Below are 16,765 nucleotides of genomic sequence, written 5' to 3' on the forward strand. Positions count from 1 at the left end.
ACCAGCCAGAACTGATCACAGCATCTCTGCTGCAGAACTGAGTTCTTCGTCAGAAAGAAAAATAAAGATAAAGCTTATGGAAGACTTCTGCCCTTGGAAGAAAAATGGTTCTTGCTGTGATTCTCACCTGTTCCTAAAGGTAAGATGGCAACTGAGGGCTCTGAGCACACCAGCTTGTGCCTGATTTCCTCGAGTGCACCAAGGACCCAGCCAACGGTGCCGTCCCCTCCGCACACCAGCACTCGGAAGGAGGGGACTTTGGAGAACGTGTGAAACCTCCATTGTAGAACAAAGAACATGGGAAAACAAATGTTACAATGTAATACACGAACTGCAAAGTCTCCTAACATGCTATTCAAGATAACACGGTACTATTGGAATTCTGCCCCACGCCCCACCTTACCATCTGTTTCAGAATCAACTTCAATAAAGTGAATGGAAAAATAGGAAATTTTAGATACAGCTGTATTTTAAAAAAAAAAAGAAAACCACATTGCTCTAAGATTCTTCACTTCTCTTCAAGAGTTAAATGGTTAATCACTTCCATTTTCAAAGGCACAGAGATCTAACTAGTCATCATTTCAGTGCGAACATCTATAACTCTTTAAATCCTAGAGGAGACGTTGATTAGTGGTGGTGTTTTTTTACTCGGTCATAGGAATCACAGTACATTTTCTTCTTCACAGTACTGTTTTCCTGGTGACTCTTACCTTTTGTGGTTTTTCATCCCACATACAAAGATATCGTGCAAAGGAATTTTTATTTCCCATTGCACAAGTAGGAGCATTTTGCTGTAAAGCTACAGGAAGATTCCAAGGCCAAAACCAAATGAACTAATTACTGAAATTGAAGCTTGAACTGCATTAGAAAGACAACAGAATTATACAGTTCTGAAAGAAAAATTAGTTTGGGTAATTTGTTTATCTTGCCTCCTGCATAAGCTGCGTTTCTTCCAACAAAGCTTTTGTTCTGAAGATCTTATCCTGACAGTTTTTTATTAAAGCAGTGCTGAAGAAATGAGGAATAGGCTACAAGCATCACCTTCAGTTTTATGAAGCTGGTAACAAAGTGGGGTTGATTAAATCAAGTCATCAGATCCTGCCTCCCTACAAGCACATTATGTCCTGTTCCTTGTAGAAATGTTGCAGCTGTGATCAGCCAGGCTCTGTTAATTCTGTAATTGTGGCCAAGTTTCAAGAGTCAAGACAGAAAATTTTATTACACTTTCCTAGTAGTTCCCATGAAACATCAGAAGAAACAAAAGCAAAAAATCAGCTTTTGTGAAGAAATGTGCCACTTCTCTGTCCATTGCCATTCAAATGTAAGATATTTTTTAATATTTATTAAAGATGTGCTATTGTAAAGGGCATTTGACGTTCCCAGGACCAGACTCTGCTAGACTTGACAGAAATCTGTATATCAGGAACTACTCTATTCTCTTTTCTTTAGAGAACCTCAAAGTTTAAATCTGGTCTCACAGTAAGAACCAATCAGAAGGGAGTGATCCACTGCCCTGGCATTCAGGTATACAACAGAAGCAATTTAGATCTTCAAAATAAGTAAATCTAATACATCCTTTAAAAAACCATAACAATGTAAAAAATTTTTTTTAAAAAATATGATGACTTACCCAGGAAGTGGGCCCCCATTGGTAAGTTCAAAGACCTGATGTGGGTTTAGCAGCTTTCTAAAACTGTACAGCAGATCCCGACCTTTCAGCCCACCGCTTTTTGGATTCACAAATACAAGAAGTGGGCAGCAATTCTGTGGTATCTTGGAAGCCTGAAAGAAAACAAGAAGAAAAGAATAAGCCAAACTCACTAATAGGAAGAAAAATTACTACTGCATCTCAGAAATATTATCTGATGCTTCCTTGATGCTTAGTAAAAAAATCCAGATTCTATAAATAAAAAGAGTCAATGTCCAGAAACGGACAGGTTAACTGCTGTTCTTGATGCTCTGGGAACTGAAGTCTCCTTAACCCAATCCAACTACACAGTGGAGTCAACATGAAACAAAGTCATTGTAAGCAGCCCTTTTTACACATTTTCAGTAAACAATCTATGCCAAAGAACAGTGTAAGGGATAAGAGTCATGTACAATTCAAACAGAGAAAGGAGAAAGCTTCTCAATAGAAAAAGAAAAGACAGAACTTCTCCCCAAACCAGATGAAATTTTTTTCTTTAGTTTGGTGGTTGTCTTAGAATACATGTTAATTTACAAGGTCAAAACATTTCAAAATGAGGATGTTTGGGCAGACACTGGCATACCCCTCCCTGTAAAATAAGAGGCTGAAAGCTTCTTCAAAAAATACGTAATTAAAGCTTTTGTATCAGGAGGGTTTAATCAGGAGTGCCACTATCTTACGCTCTAGTGAAGCTGCTGCTGAAAGGGCTCTCAAAGCATGGCCATGCTGCAGTGGAGTCTGGTACCCATCCACAGACCACTGCAAAGGAAGCCACTGGACATGGCAGAGGTGGGATTTCCTGGGACACTCTATGGACTGCACAGGAACTGTACTTGTAACCTCGCTGGATGTCAAAACTTCCAGCCAGTAGAAGCACCCCCTTGGGGCTGGTTTTCAGCCAGCCAGTCTGCCCACAAATCATTCTGTAAAACGACCTGTAAATAGTTCTAGAAAGATCAGAAGACTCCGGCACACTTTTCATCTGTCCTGCCAAGGGGCTGGGGGCAGGTACGTGCCAGAAAAGTTCACTGGACGTTTCAACAAGTGCTCTTCAAAACAGAAACGTTTGCCACAGTCCCTAAGTTGTGATAATTTGTATTTACACACTGGACAGGATTCAGAGAACAGCGATTTGTCACGCAGCTGACCAGATGGATTCAGGGAACAGAACAACAGTGCTAAATATAAGTCAATTTAGACAAGAATGATTCAGGGGGCGGTGAGGCAGCAGCATGACCGCAGCGTGCAAGCATGTGGAGAGATACCAACAGCTACAGAGAGGAGGAGACAGCACCAAGAGAGCCTGTTGACTGCTGTCTGTGAGGAACCACCAGAGAGCATGATCTGAGGTGAACAATGGAGAAATCAGGACAAATTAATGAGTTAAGTTTATGGGGATGCAAAATGGGGTCTGACACTGAGCTACCCCAGACCATCATCTACCTGTGAACTGATACAGACACTTTAAAACATATGTTTGTTTGGGGCTTCACAGTACTTGAGAGATTTCCTCTAATTTTCCTTTCTAAAAAGAGCTGGCTGCTAATCCTCTGCAAGTCACACCCTGCCAGATGTGTCAAGATACCCACAAACACATAAAAATCCCTTTCCTCTAACACTGCCTGCATAAGCAATGCTCTCTGTTATCCAGTGTGAATTGTCTCTTGAAAAAGAGAAAACACACTGGGAAGAGGAACACTAAGCAAGTAAGAAGGCTGGTGGAGCAGGCACACACTTCTCTTACCCCTTTGTTCCCTATCCTTTAGATTCTACTGGAGACATTCACTTTGAAAATACATCTGTCCTCCTGAAAAATAAATCAGCCAAACAAGGCCTCTTTTGGGGGACAAAGAGCCAAAAGAGCCTCAAAATTTTGTTTTACTGGAAAGGTTCCACTGCTGGCAAAACAAGTAGGTTGGTGAGACAGAGGCTGGAAAGCCGTGCACACAGCTTTCTCCAGAGGAACCACCTTCATGCTGAACTGTGACAACTGAGGTCAAAACACCTCTTGCCTCTATATTCAGATATTATTGGAAAGGGGGAAGCAATTACTCAAAGCATGTTCAACACATAACAAGGGTAATACAGTCATTTCTGTTAAGCACATGAAAAGGATTACTTGTAGACAGCAAAGGAAGTCTATGGAAAACAATGCATGCCGCTGTCACAAAAAGGAAGGACTTCTTGAGTATTAAGGTTAACAGCTCAAGGATCCACACAACCCAAAGAGACAAAGAGACAAGTGGATTTCCTCCCCTTGAGCCATTCCAGGCATTAATGAAAGAGTAAGCAGAGCTCTGGTTTTTCCAGAAATAAAGGCTATCTTGTTACTCCACCAGTTCCTGCACCACCATCTGCCATATCCTGCCTAGTCCTTTCAGAATCACAGAATCATCAAAACTGGAAGAGATCTTTAAGATCATCCAGTCCAAGTGTCAGCCTGGCACCGCCACTGTGACCCCTAAATCACTAAATATCGTATCACCCAGCATTAGAACACCTCCAGGGACAGTGACTCTACCACATCCCCGGGCAACCTATTCCAATGCCTGACCACCCTGACAATGAAAATGTTTCTAATATCTAATCTGAATCTCCCCTGTCTCAGTTTAAGGCCATTTCCTCTTGTCCTTTCCCTGCAGGCACGGCAGAAGAGACCAGCCCCCACCTGGCTATAACCTCCTTTCAGGTGCTTGTAGAGAGGGATGAAGTCCCCCCTGAGCCTCCTTTCTTGAGACTAAACAAACCCAGCTCCCTCAGCCGTTCCTGGACACTTCAGGAGCCTTGTTGCCGCTCACTGGACATGCTCCAGTATCTCCCTGTCCTTTTTTAAGTGAGGGGCCCAGAACTGAACACAGTATTTGAGGTATGGCCTCACCAGTGCTGGGTACAGGGGGAGATCACTTCCCTAGCCCTGTTGGCCACACTATTCTCAACACAGGCCAGGACACCATTGCCCTTCTCAGCCACCTGGGCACACTGATGGCTCATGCTCAGCTGTCTGCCGACAGCATCCCCAGGGCCTTTTGTGATGAGCCACTTCCTAGCCACTCTGCTCCCAGCCTGTAGCACTGTGTGGGGTTAAACCCCACAAGCAACAAAAGGCAGAGCAGCTCTGAAAGGAAACATCATGTCCCATGGGGTAACAGAGCAAACCGTTCCCTTCCTGCACTCTTTGTCCGGCTGCTACTCTGCCCTACCTTCCCTCCCGACCATATCCCACTTCTTCCTCTTCAGAGCTTTTTTTACTACCTAAATATCATCTCCAGCCATTTCAATTTTCTGAACAATAACGGCAACCTGAAACTTCAGGCTTGGTCTAATGCCTGGAAACTTGCAGGCTTTAAAAAACGGGGGTTAAAGAGATGATAAAAAGAAAAAATACTAAGTTCTGCAGCTCACAGTAAATAAAAACTTTTCCAAAAAAGAATGAGAGAAAAGAAAACAGCCCAACAATGAAGTCCAACAATTACCTTACTTGAATGTGACAGGAACATTTGATTATCTTCTGTTTTTAAGGAAATCAGTTTCAAAAAATATTGGTTTGGGACACATAGAAGTGACATGTTGAATATGTGTTTTATATTACTTGCTTTTCCAGGCAAGTTCTAATGCTCTAGGTTTAAAACCATATAACTAAAATAATTCAAATGGAACTTCAAGGAATTGCAATGATTTTTGAGACACGGTGAACTCTAAAGTATTCAAAAGCACAGCTGTGTTTAGTAAAGTCATCTGAGATCTTTCCCAAGTAAATATGAAGTATTGCAATTATGTATTAGTTTCTACAAAACTGCCATCTAAACTTCCCATCAAGTGCCAATATTGTACCCCCAAAAAAAAGTTAAACATATACCCTGAATGCTACTAAGACTCACAAGCAGCTGCAGGGAATGCCTGGAGCTAAAAAAATATCTGTATGTAGTGTATACTGAGCAGTCCTACTACTCAAAACTACTCTCATTCAAGTATCTTCTGATATAAATTCCTAACTACACTCATTTAGTACTAGATGCATCTATGCAGAATAAAAAAAGTGTTCTAGAAAGTGCTTATCCTTACCATTAACTTGCTTCCTATCATGACTCTTCATTAAGCTTAAAGGAGTAATAAACACTGCTAAATCCCTAGATAAAGGCCAGCTTCTAAGAAAACAATTATCTTTTGGTGGGGGTTAAAAACTCTACGGTGGTTTGTACAGCAGAGCAGGGCTGCTGTTGGGCTTTCTCAAAAGTACACTCTCTGTTACAATTACAGATGGTCACAAGGGTAGCACCTTTATGCTGCAGAATCTTTTTAAAACCCTTAGTAAAGCCTCACTGGGGACATACAAATGAGTTTGTTACTGGGCAGAAGACAGTATGTGACTCACAGCCTGAGGACTCCCTTCCCCCTTTAGCGCTGGCTTCAGTGCTCTGCTTGAGGAGTGAAATCTGCAGAGGGGTTTTGTGTTGGCTGGCGTTCAGGAAGGAATTTATTGCTCGTTTCTTAGAGACAGCTGAAGGAGTCTGTGTGATTTAGACACTCTGACAGTCACCCTGAATTGCTTAATTTGTCAGGATCAGCACAACACGGCTTCAGGTTGGGGCAAGATGTTTATCATCTGCGCTAATCCCCTTTCTGTTGAGTGTACTGTGTAACCACATCTCACAACAAAGCAGAACAAGGCGTTCTGAGCCACAGGCCTACCAGCATGACAACCATGGCACATCTTCCAGTGCGGTGGGCTGTCTCCAGGAACTGCAGATATCTCTAAGTGCCAAGTAAAATTCAACATCTGCAAGTGGGATGCCAGCAGCACATCCCATTTGAAAGGACTCACGATGGCCCAAGCACAAACTCCCTCCACCCTGGCCAGAAAGGTCTCATTATCTCATGAGGAATTATGTGCAAGGTGTCTCTATGCATCTGGAGCAGCAGCTGGGTCAACTCCCAAGCTTTTTCTTTACTTTTTGGCATATTGCAGAAATGGAAGAATCATAGAATCATTAAAGATGGATAAGACCTGCAAGACCATCGACTCCAACCTTTGGTCACCACTTTGTCAACTAGACCACGGCACTAAGTGCCATGTCCAGTCATTTCTTGAACACATCCAGGGATAGTGAATGCACCACTTCCCTGGGCAGCCCACTCCTGTGCTTGACAACCCTTTCAGTGAACGGTGAAAAGGGTGACAGCCTTTCAAAGGGGTGAAAAGTAATCTTCCATGGTGTTTTGGCAAAAAGGTTCATTAAACTATTATGCTTTTAATTTGTAAGTATTTGTGTGAGGAATTAGTGGAACGAATAAAATGGAATTTTCATCTATTTAGGAATCTCCCACATCTTTTTCTATTACTCTTAAGGAACCTAAACATAAGAGGGCACTCCACTAGTAAAAGGCATTAGTGATAAAGGCACAAAAACATGTGCTGGTATTGGCATCATACAACTCTCTGCTGACTTTCTTGCTTGCCAGTGCTGCAGAAGTAGTTCTAGTAATTAACTCTGAATTGAAAGATTGTCAGCCCTGCAAAGTCTTTCACCTTGGCATGATATCAAAGAGTGAAACCAAACTGTCCCTGCAGTTCCTCACACAGAGCAGCTAAATAGCTCTGTAAAATACTGCATTTTTTTAACACTCCAATTAAGAGAGTATTTTCATTTATTTGAATATTGTGAAACGAAAAAGTGTTTGATTAAATTCTTAAGGGCTTGAAACAGCAGAATGGATCAACACATCTGATAACACTAACTGCTTGACTTTCTAATAAGCAGTTGGTACAAACTGATTCAGCATTCAAACTTTGCAGTGATGGTAATTTGAGGGTGAATTGCTTCTGGTAGACCAGATTATGCCAGACTAGAACTGTGCCTCCTCCTTAGAAGGTATTTCAGACACAGAGTAAGCAAATCTCACCTCAGAAAAACGAACTAGCAGCTTGCTAACCACCAATTTACTTCAGTACTTCTATCAACTTTTAAAAAGGGCTGTTTTATTGTTGTTGGTTGTGTTTTTTTCAAATGTAAATTGCAGCTTGCAAAAATCATTAGCCCTTCATTCCCAGTTTCTTTGTATTTCAGTCACAAAAGGAATGTCAAACATGGTGTAAATTTAGTATTGTGCCCAGTTCCCGTGTATTTCCTGGTACTGTATTTAAATGATCACATCTATAAACAAAGGCTAATATTATCATAGGATAAAAAAAAATAGTCCAGGTTGGAAAGTACCTCAGGAGGTCATCTAGTTCAGTTGCTACCCAAAGCAGAGTTATCAATCACTCATTAGCTTACCCTGAGTAACTAGTGAATGGCATAAACTGGGTGGCCAAAAACAACACTTAAAGTATCATTTAGGCTAACTCTTGTCTTATTTCAGTGAGATGACCAAATATAAACAATACATGCTGAAATGGAAGTACAATGTTTGTGCCCATGTACAGTCCCTCTCTCCTTCTTACATATTCAAAATTAATCCCTAGCAGTCCCCTGGAGTTTCTAAAAATATCTTGTACCAGATAACAGTTAATATTATCCACATTTTCCTGACATCAAGAAATTCACTTCAAACACATCCAGTCTCAGAAAAACAGACACATGTAATCAACAGAGTGGAGTATGTTCAACCAAACATAGGCTCATGATGCATTTGCCTGAAAAACACCAAAAACAAGTATCCAAAAGCAATTCCATCTTCATAATGCCTTCTGTTTCTCATAACAGGCACTTTGAAACCTAGTTTGGATGAGGTGGGGCCTTGGTTTCTAAGGATTTCATAAAACATAACTCCTGTGTATGTGTAAGAACAAGGAGAGGGGATAGCTTTTAATCTTGCCAGTTGCATCTAAGCACTACCCCTAGTATCTGCTCATACAAAAAAATAATTTTGCCTTCAGAAAACTTTGACAAGTGTAGGACTCATTTCTAAATGGTAAAAGCAGGTATGTAAGTAAGCAACTATGGCTACTAAACTCGACACCCTCCCATCTAAAGTTGTTTCATAATTCCCATTAATTATGTAATTTTTAAAAGTTTTTGACATTCTGTGAAGTTCCAAGAAGTCAAACCAAGACTCACTTCACTTGGCATAATGCAACTCCAGAAAGATAGTAAATTGCAAGATATAGAACAGGTAAGCAGAAACTAACTATGGCAACACTCTCTTTTGGACAGAACCTACATCATATCCTGGCTAAAAATATCACTTAACTCAGTTAATAATTTCCCTCTTTTCACCTTGACTCTACTTTCTTAACATGAAACCTATTATCAAACCAGCTGATTAATATAAAAGTGATTTGTAACCATAAAAATTAATAAATCAAAATCAAACCTGAATTTGTCAAAGACTCTTCCACTAAGTTTTTCAAAAGACTATGTTCTTCTGAAATCCACAAGGTCTGAACAAGGTCAGACTCCCTCTGCTACAGAATGGGGAAACAAAGATACTGTAAATGTGAAGATAAGCAATAGTACTTTACCTCATGGTTAGTGAGGAAACACATTTAGTCCCCAAAATAAAATTTTTGTAGACATTTTCAGACATGCCAGCTAAAACTAAAACCCCACCTAACTTTTTCATCATTGAAAGAAATAAAAAGGGGAAAAAAAATGTTTTTCTCCCCTTTATAGTTGCATAGGTAGGCAGTTGTATATTGACAATTCAACAGTAAAAGGACAAGTGATTTAAATCACAAAAGTATATCATTATGTCAAGTACAGACTCTGAAGGATTTTTTTTTTTCATCACACTACTTAGAGAAAATCACTTAAGGCCTCTTTAAATAAAAAGTATTTTCATTTAGTTCCAGCAGAAAGACTTTTAGGGCAGTTGTTCAAACTCATCTCTTACCATAACTTCAGGAATCACCACAGCATTCAGAGGCTTGTCATTGATAACAGTATCTTTAACTAGCATATATATTCTTTCAGCTTCAGAAAAACATGAAATTTGGAGTACAACAGCACCTGTAAAGAGGCATCAGAACTATTTTTTATATTTTCTATTATTATCGGAAATAGGTCTCATATATCACAGCAAAAGTTCACTCAGTTTACTCAAAACATTATTCAGCAAAAGTTGTTTGTTTGTTATCAGTGAATTGGGCTGTTCTGTTTCGAAAGCTTTCTTCATAAACCCAGAACACACCTCAGATTTTTGTTAAAGCAAAGTAGTTTGAAGACAAGCAAGAACTGCAGCACAGAACTGATGCACATTTAAATACTTCCTTTGAGCTTCAGAGGCAAGGGCGTATTTCCATACTCTTTATCACAACTAATATGCTTTTCTCATCATGTACAAGTGACAAAGGTATCAGGTTTCATTCTGTATCTCATTATTAAAAATCCATTAGTTCCATTCATTAACAGTATCTCTGTAAGAATTACTGCAAGGAAAGATTTGGTTTGAGAATCAGTTTTAGATATCTTTATGTTGGCTTAGGTCCTGTACGAGGAAATTGGGGAAGAAGGGAAGACAAAAGAGAAAGATAAAATGAAATAAAAATAAAATAAAGTACTGTTAAGTTAGTTTAAAGTGAGAGACACTTAATGAGGAAGAAAATGGGGCAGGATAAGATCAAAGTGCATAACAGGCAGCATGTGAGATGCAAACTGGTCACGTAACCTGGGTGCAATGAAAAGGGAGAGTCAGGAAGTTATGAAAAACACAAAAACACAAACGAAAGGAAGTGACAATAAAAAAATCACATACAAACAGAAACATCTAAAAAACTCATGCATGTAAATTTGGTTCAATGAAGCTGTGACATGAGAAGAGCATCGCAAATCCAATTTTTCTCCACTAAGAAATATGAAAAGGACAAGGCACATCTGAAAGCTTTATAGTTTTCCTTATGAAAAGTATTAATTAGCCATGTGGAGACAGCAAATACACAAAGGAAGCACACAACAGTCTTCAAAACCATGATATGGAAAGATCCATTTAGCAGACATGTGAAATTTAAGCCTGCCAAAGGATGTGAAACATCTCAAATATATTGATGCCTAAACACACAAAAGAGAAAATTCCACACTTCTGAGTTTTACCAAATGCAGATCTCCATCTGACCACTGCACTAAAGCTGCCCTGAGCCACTGCTGCTCCAGCTCTCAGAAGCCACAAGGCTTCTCCGACCTTGCTGAAATAAAATTCGTACAGCAAAAGCTCAAAGGATGAACAGAGATGAACGTATTTATTTTCTACAGTTTCCAGCTAGCTACTAACACTGTGCTAGGAAACAGCGACTGTGGAACAATCCCACTGAGTCCAAAAGCACTACCAAACTTTAGTATTTTAGAAGTCAAAATAAAGAGGGAGCACCTGAAGGGTTTTCATCAGTTCTGTGGTGTTAGATTGTTCAGTTGAAGTGCAACTTCAAACCTCATTTTTATGATGAAATATTACCACCTTCTGGTACACGAGGCATGAAGCCAACCTTTTAACTTTTTTTAATGAGGTAACACTAATCCACTGCTCTTCATAAATACAATGTGTTACATTCTACCTGAAGGGCTTTTTGGTCGTGCAGTAGAACTAACATATTCTGAGCTTCAAACCTCTAGTATTAGGCTGCAGTTTTGAAAACAGACATAGTTTGTAAGAGTAAAAATCTTAATGCTTACCTTGTGCTTGATAAACATGACTCACAGATACTACATTTGCTGCAAAGGGTAAAAATATAAACACATAAAACCTTGGGTACATTTAGAGTAAATATTTAAAGTATTTTTAAAAGTTACATAAATACAATATAAATAAATACTAAAAGTTATACAAATATAGGGAGAACCTCCAGCTAACATTTTCCCTCTTCTAAGTTTACTTTGCAAGTAAGAAAAGCTAAACTGATTTTCATAAAAGGTGACTATGAATTCTTTCTAGCATTTTAAGTTTAATTCCTCTTGAAGTTACATAAAAGATTGGGAAAAACGCTTCGTTTCCCGAAACAAAAATCATGATGCATTCCTGACACTGTTTATAGAAAGCATTGGTTGAAGGACTATTATGAAAAATCAATTACACTTCTTTGAAAAAGAAAAATAAATTCTTTTCCCTGAGTCCATATATGTGTGCATATATGTGCTTGTCCATATATGTGTACAAACACTGCTCACACTCCTCCATGACCAGACACAAAGTCTAAGAATAATGTGGAGAACAACCCACACAAAAAGTGTCAGAGGTTAATAAAGGAAAGGGACATTCATGTACAGGGAATTAAACTGCACTGGCATAATTTGAATGTTTTAAGGTACACACAGTTCTTTAAAAGAGTGAAAAGCTTTTCACTCAGAAAAAAAAAGCCTCCATGAGAGTACGAGGCAGAATAATTTTTTAAATAAGGTCAGAAAAAGTTTTTTAAAAAAATAAAAATAAAAAGGAGCAATAGATGCTACATTTTGTTCTGTACAAGTTAAAGTGTCTGAAAATGCACCTGTTTACTTACTTTTGATAGCTAATTCTTCCTTGAGAATATTTGTGTATTCTTCAGCAGAAAGCTGAGGTGGCAGGCCACCAACAAATAAATTTACTTGCACGATGGATTTACTGTTTTCCACAATGTAAAATCTTGTTTGATTCATCTGACGTATTGAAGTCTACCAAAGTAAAGGAAAATAAATGACGTGACATTTGGCAAAAAGATACCGTGAAACAAAATCCAAAACAGTTCTGCACTTAGCAATCACATCCTCTATGCCTAAAGAACATCACAAACAGAAGCAAACCTCAAGATCTTAGAACCAGCTTGGGGGGTAACTAATCACTCACTTTTTCTGTAATAAAGGGGACTCTCTATAAAATAAAAGGATCGTGGTTGGTTTTTTTTTTTTCAGATTTACCTTTCGTATGTCCTTGAATCTGTTAAGAATCAGTTCTTGATTGTCCAAAACCATGCGCTGAACTGGAGACAGCAAGAACATTGATGATGTTAGAAAGCAATGTAAATTATTATCAGGGTCAATTAAACACACAAAAAAAAGAAAGAAAGAAAGAAAGAAAAAAATTAGGGAAAAAAGTACAGCTCTGCATATAACTAACTTCAGCAAAAAAGACCATGGTGACCTGAACTACTCATTATTCAACAGAAAAAACACTTAGGTGCTTGGAACAGTCTGAGTTTTTTCACAGTTCCTAAACACCACCCTCCTTTAAAGAAAGGCAGAAACAGCCTGGACCCACTCAAAAGACAAGCAGTACTTTAATTAACAGTCTAACTGCTTGACAGAAGACCTTAAAACTATATTCACTAACAGCTGCATTAATAAGCTACTCCTGTGTTTTATCAAAATACTAGAAGAATTCTAACAACTTCCAGTTAAAGTAAGTTTGCAAACGATACTTTAAAATTGAGCACCAGAAACCAACCAAGGTTAAGACATTCACAAGGCTACAATAACCTTACAAAACAACTGCCTGATAATGCTCACACATAAAGAAAAGTATCGAGCCAGTTTTTGAACTACAAAGGTATTTACTCAGCTATGGTCAGAGATCAGACTACTTCAATGGCTTTATTTATCTCTCTTGTACAACCTCAAGAATACTGAAACACAAAGGGACATGAACTTGGAGAACACCAGCTCAGCTCCTGCAGGACCACAAAACACTTGAGCAATGCCAGGACTGCAGATTTCTGTACTTCCTAACACACACACACATATTATTTGGATTATCTACAGACTATCTTAGGACTCAAACTTACTCTTGTTTGGGGGTTGTGTCAGGGGAAAGAAGAGAGATGGAGGGAGTCATTTGAACTTTAGAATTAATCTTTAATACATAACTGCAATTATGTCAGTTAAACACAGCTCCCCAAAACAGGACAAAGTGTCAATACCCACCAGAAACCACAAGTAAATTTTTATGTGAGAACAAAGAAAGAGAAGGGAACCTTATTCCCAGAGGACACACAAAACTGAGGAGGACCAGCATCACTTCTGATGAAGTATTTCAACATCATTACGAAGCTTCATTTGTGTTTTTTATTGTAAAAAATGAACTGCAACTGCGTTGGAATGGGAAAAAAACTCCTTGAAGGTCAGTTATGAATGTGCCTTTGACCAGTGCTCCTTCACTTACCTTGCTTACTGCCCATAAGCACTTCTACCAATTTGAAATTCTGGAGGCACTCCGTCTGCCAAAAGATGCAACACGTAAATGCAGTTTCTGAACAACATAATTTTGCCAGATGTTTACGTTATTGTGTTATACACTGTACACACAGAGCATGAAAATTAAACATTTTTAAATCAAATCACGACGTTCTTCCTCTAACCAACTCCATCTGAGTCAGGAATAATCTTCATTTTACATGCTCATGGCACCAGGCTCCCATGCCCTTAAATACACTGGCATCCTTGCAGCCACATTATGAAGTGGCACCTGGCCAGCACAGTTAATTCTACTCCTGCTTCAGCAATCAGCAGCTCATCCAGGGTATTTCCTGAGTGTCCTTCCAGAGAAAGCATGCAGCACTGGGAATGAACCTGCTCTTTGAGAACACGGCCCAGGGACTAGGCTTGGCAAAAGCAGCTGACCATTCCCCCTCGCCTGGGACAACTCCACAGGCAGTGATCTCTTACATGTGCCACAGCCTCTTCTCCAAGCTTCTGCCAGGGACCACTCAAGTGCCTTGCAGCTGGACCAGAAAAGCTGGCACAGCCAAGAGTTGAACCATTTACTACAATTATTGAAACCCTGCAAACATGTGACTCCGAGGACTGAAGAAGTGCCTCAATTTGTGGCCTTGAAACTCAAGAGAAAAATCCTACACGCCATGAACGGGGGTGTTAAGAGCCTCAACTTCCTACATGTGCTTTGCCTGATATTTGATGAAAGTGACTTGGAGAGGATCTTCATCAAGGACAAATTCTGGATATTAAAAAGAAATTTCCTGTATGCGCATCTTTTTACAGGAAAATGAGAAGAGCCTTTAAAAATTATCACTGTTGGAGAAATTGCAATTGTGCCTAAGAATTGAGTCTTTTACAGCATACAGCTAGCCTCCCAAACACATAGATGTGAAGATCTTTCCCAAACAGAGTATCCAGCTATACTGTTTGACAGCTACTTTTTTCAGGCGAGACAAAATTTTGGAGACAGTTGTTCAAATTTTTATTAAAAGGTCCACAGCACTTGAGTAAACGGACTGTCAACAAATCCTAGAATTATGCTACGGTGCAAAACAAGCTGCCTGCATTACACAGCTGGGTACACAGAGACAGAGATCTACAGCTATCACCTACTGCAGATAGATAGCCACACACATGTTCCTGTGTACCCTGTAAATAACACAGAAGGCAGAAGTCACCCTCTCTGAAGCATGGCTGTTCCCCAGAGCAGCAGAGGTGTGTTGATCTGCTGGCGTGTTGACAAGCCCCAACCGCTAAATGAAACATGCATGCTACAGCTTTGTGTCTCCATTCTACTAAAATTCTACTAAAATTTTTCCTAGAAGTCATGCTATTTTGGCACCAACTCTAAGAAGGACAGAAGGGCAGGCAGATTGAAAAGAGACCCTCTTCTGAGGAAAACATCTGCATCTACAAGAGTACAAAAGGTATCTAATAATTTCCAAAAGAATATGGTTTTGTTTCAGCCTCAAGTCCTTCCTTGCAGTCCTTGAGGACTACAGAGATGCTGCTTGCCACCGAAAGGAGAAAATTTCTGCAGCCAAAGCTCTATTGGATTTCAAGGTGGCCTTGAACTCCAATTGAGTCAAGCACTGTGAAAGACAACAATAAGGGATATTGTCAATATGTCAATAGCAAAAGTAAGATCAGAGATAATATTGATCTGTTGCTTTGTGAGGTTGGTCACCTCAAAAATAGGGATGTAGACAAAGTGGAGACGTTCAATGCCTTCTTCACTTCTGTCCAATACCAGTGATGAGCTCTGGGACTCCCAGCCAACCCTGACCTTGTTTGAGACTTGCTGCTTCAGCCCAGTGCACATGAATCAATAGGGTCTGATGGAATTCATCCAGGCTACTGAAAGACCAGGCCAATGTCATCACGGGACCTCTCTCCATTGTCTTTCAATGGTCTAGGGAATCTGGAAAGGTCCCAGACAATGGCAAGCTGCTGTTCCACTGTTCAAGAAGGGCAAAAAGGAAGACCCTGTCAATCTCTTTCAGTGCCTGGTAAAATCATGGAGATGGTTATTCTGGGGAGTATTTGAAAAATACTGGAGAGACAATGAAGTCATCAGTCACAGTCAGCACAGGTTAGTGAGGGGAAGGTAGCGTTTGACAAATTTAATTTCCTTTTATGACAAGGTCACCTACCTAGCTGACCAAGGGAAGCCAGTGAGTGTGGTGGGTTTGGATTTTAGCAAAGCCTTTAACACTGTGCCTCACAATACCCTTCTGGATAACCTGTGCAGAACAGAGCTAGACAAGTCCATACTGCGTTGGGTAAGCAGCTGGCTGACAGGTCAGGCTCAAAGCATTAGAGTATGTGGGATTACATCAGATTGGTGGCCAGTCACCCGTGTGGTTTCCCAGGGCTCAATTTTAGGACCAGCACTCTTTCATGTTTATATAAATTGTCTGGATACAGGCATCAAATGCACAGGAAGTGAGTTTGCTGATGATACTAAGTTGGGAGTAGCTGTGGGCTCCCTTGAGGATAGGAGACCCTTACAGGGAGGTCTGATAGGCTAGAGAATTGGGCAATCACCAGCCGTTCAAAATTTAACAGGAACAACTGTCAGATCCCCCTAGGGTGGGGTAAGTAAGCCTGGTTAAAAATACAGACTTGGGGAGGAGAGCTGGAGAGCAGTCCTGCAGAAAGATCTCATGGATGGGGTTGATGGCAAGTTGAATCTGAGTCAGCAGTGCCCTGGCAGCCAGGAGGGCTAACTGTGTCCTAGGGGGCATCAGCATCACCAGCCAGTCGAGGGAAATGATCGTCCTCCTCTGCTCTGCAGTGGGGCAGCCCTACCTCAAGTACAGTGTGCAGTTTTGGGTGCCTCAATGTAAGAAGGATATCAAACCATTTGAGTGTGTCCAAAGCAGGGTGACCAAGATGATGAAAAAACTCAAGGTCAGGACTTAGGAGGCACTTGGTTTGTTCACCTTGGAGAAGAAGAGGC

General features: G+C 40.1%; 1 protein-coding gene across 1 annotated transcript in view; it reads right to left on the reverse strand.

Annotated features, from left to right (window-relative positions):
• DGKQ (diacylglycerol kinase theta) overlaps window positions 1–16,765 on the reverse strand; it is a 104,301-nt gene that overhangs the window by 10,883 nt on the left and 76,653 nt on the right. The window contains exons 13-19 of the mRNA XM_032676713.1: window positions 13,751–13,805; window positions 12,511–12,572; window positions 12,117–12,267; window positions 11,293–11,331; window positions 9,521–9,636; window positions 1,631–1,782; window positions 128–276 (exon numbers count right to left, since the gene is read on the reverse strand). Of these exons, the coding sequence (XP_032532604.1) occupies window positions 128–276; window positions 1,631–1,782; window positions 9,521–9,636; window positions 11,293–11,331; window positions 12,117–12,267; window positions 12,511–12,572; window positions 13,751–13,805 (724 nt within the window). The remainder of the gene's footprint in view (window positions 1–127; window positions 277–1,630; window positions 1,783–9,520; window positions 9,637–11,292; window positions 11,332–12,116; window positions 12,268–12,510; window positions 12,573–13,750; window positions 13,806–16,765) is intronic.

Source organism: Chiroxiphia lanceolata, chromosome Z (assembly GCF_009829145.1).
Source record: "Chiroxiphia lanceolata isolate bChiLan1 chromosome Z, bChiLan1.pri, whole genome shotgun sequence".
In the NCBI taxonomy this organism is placed as follows: domain Eukaryota; kingdom Metazoa; phylum Chordata; class Aves; order Passeriformes; family Pipridae; genus Chiroxiphia; species Chiroxiphia lanceolata.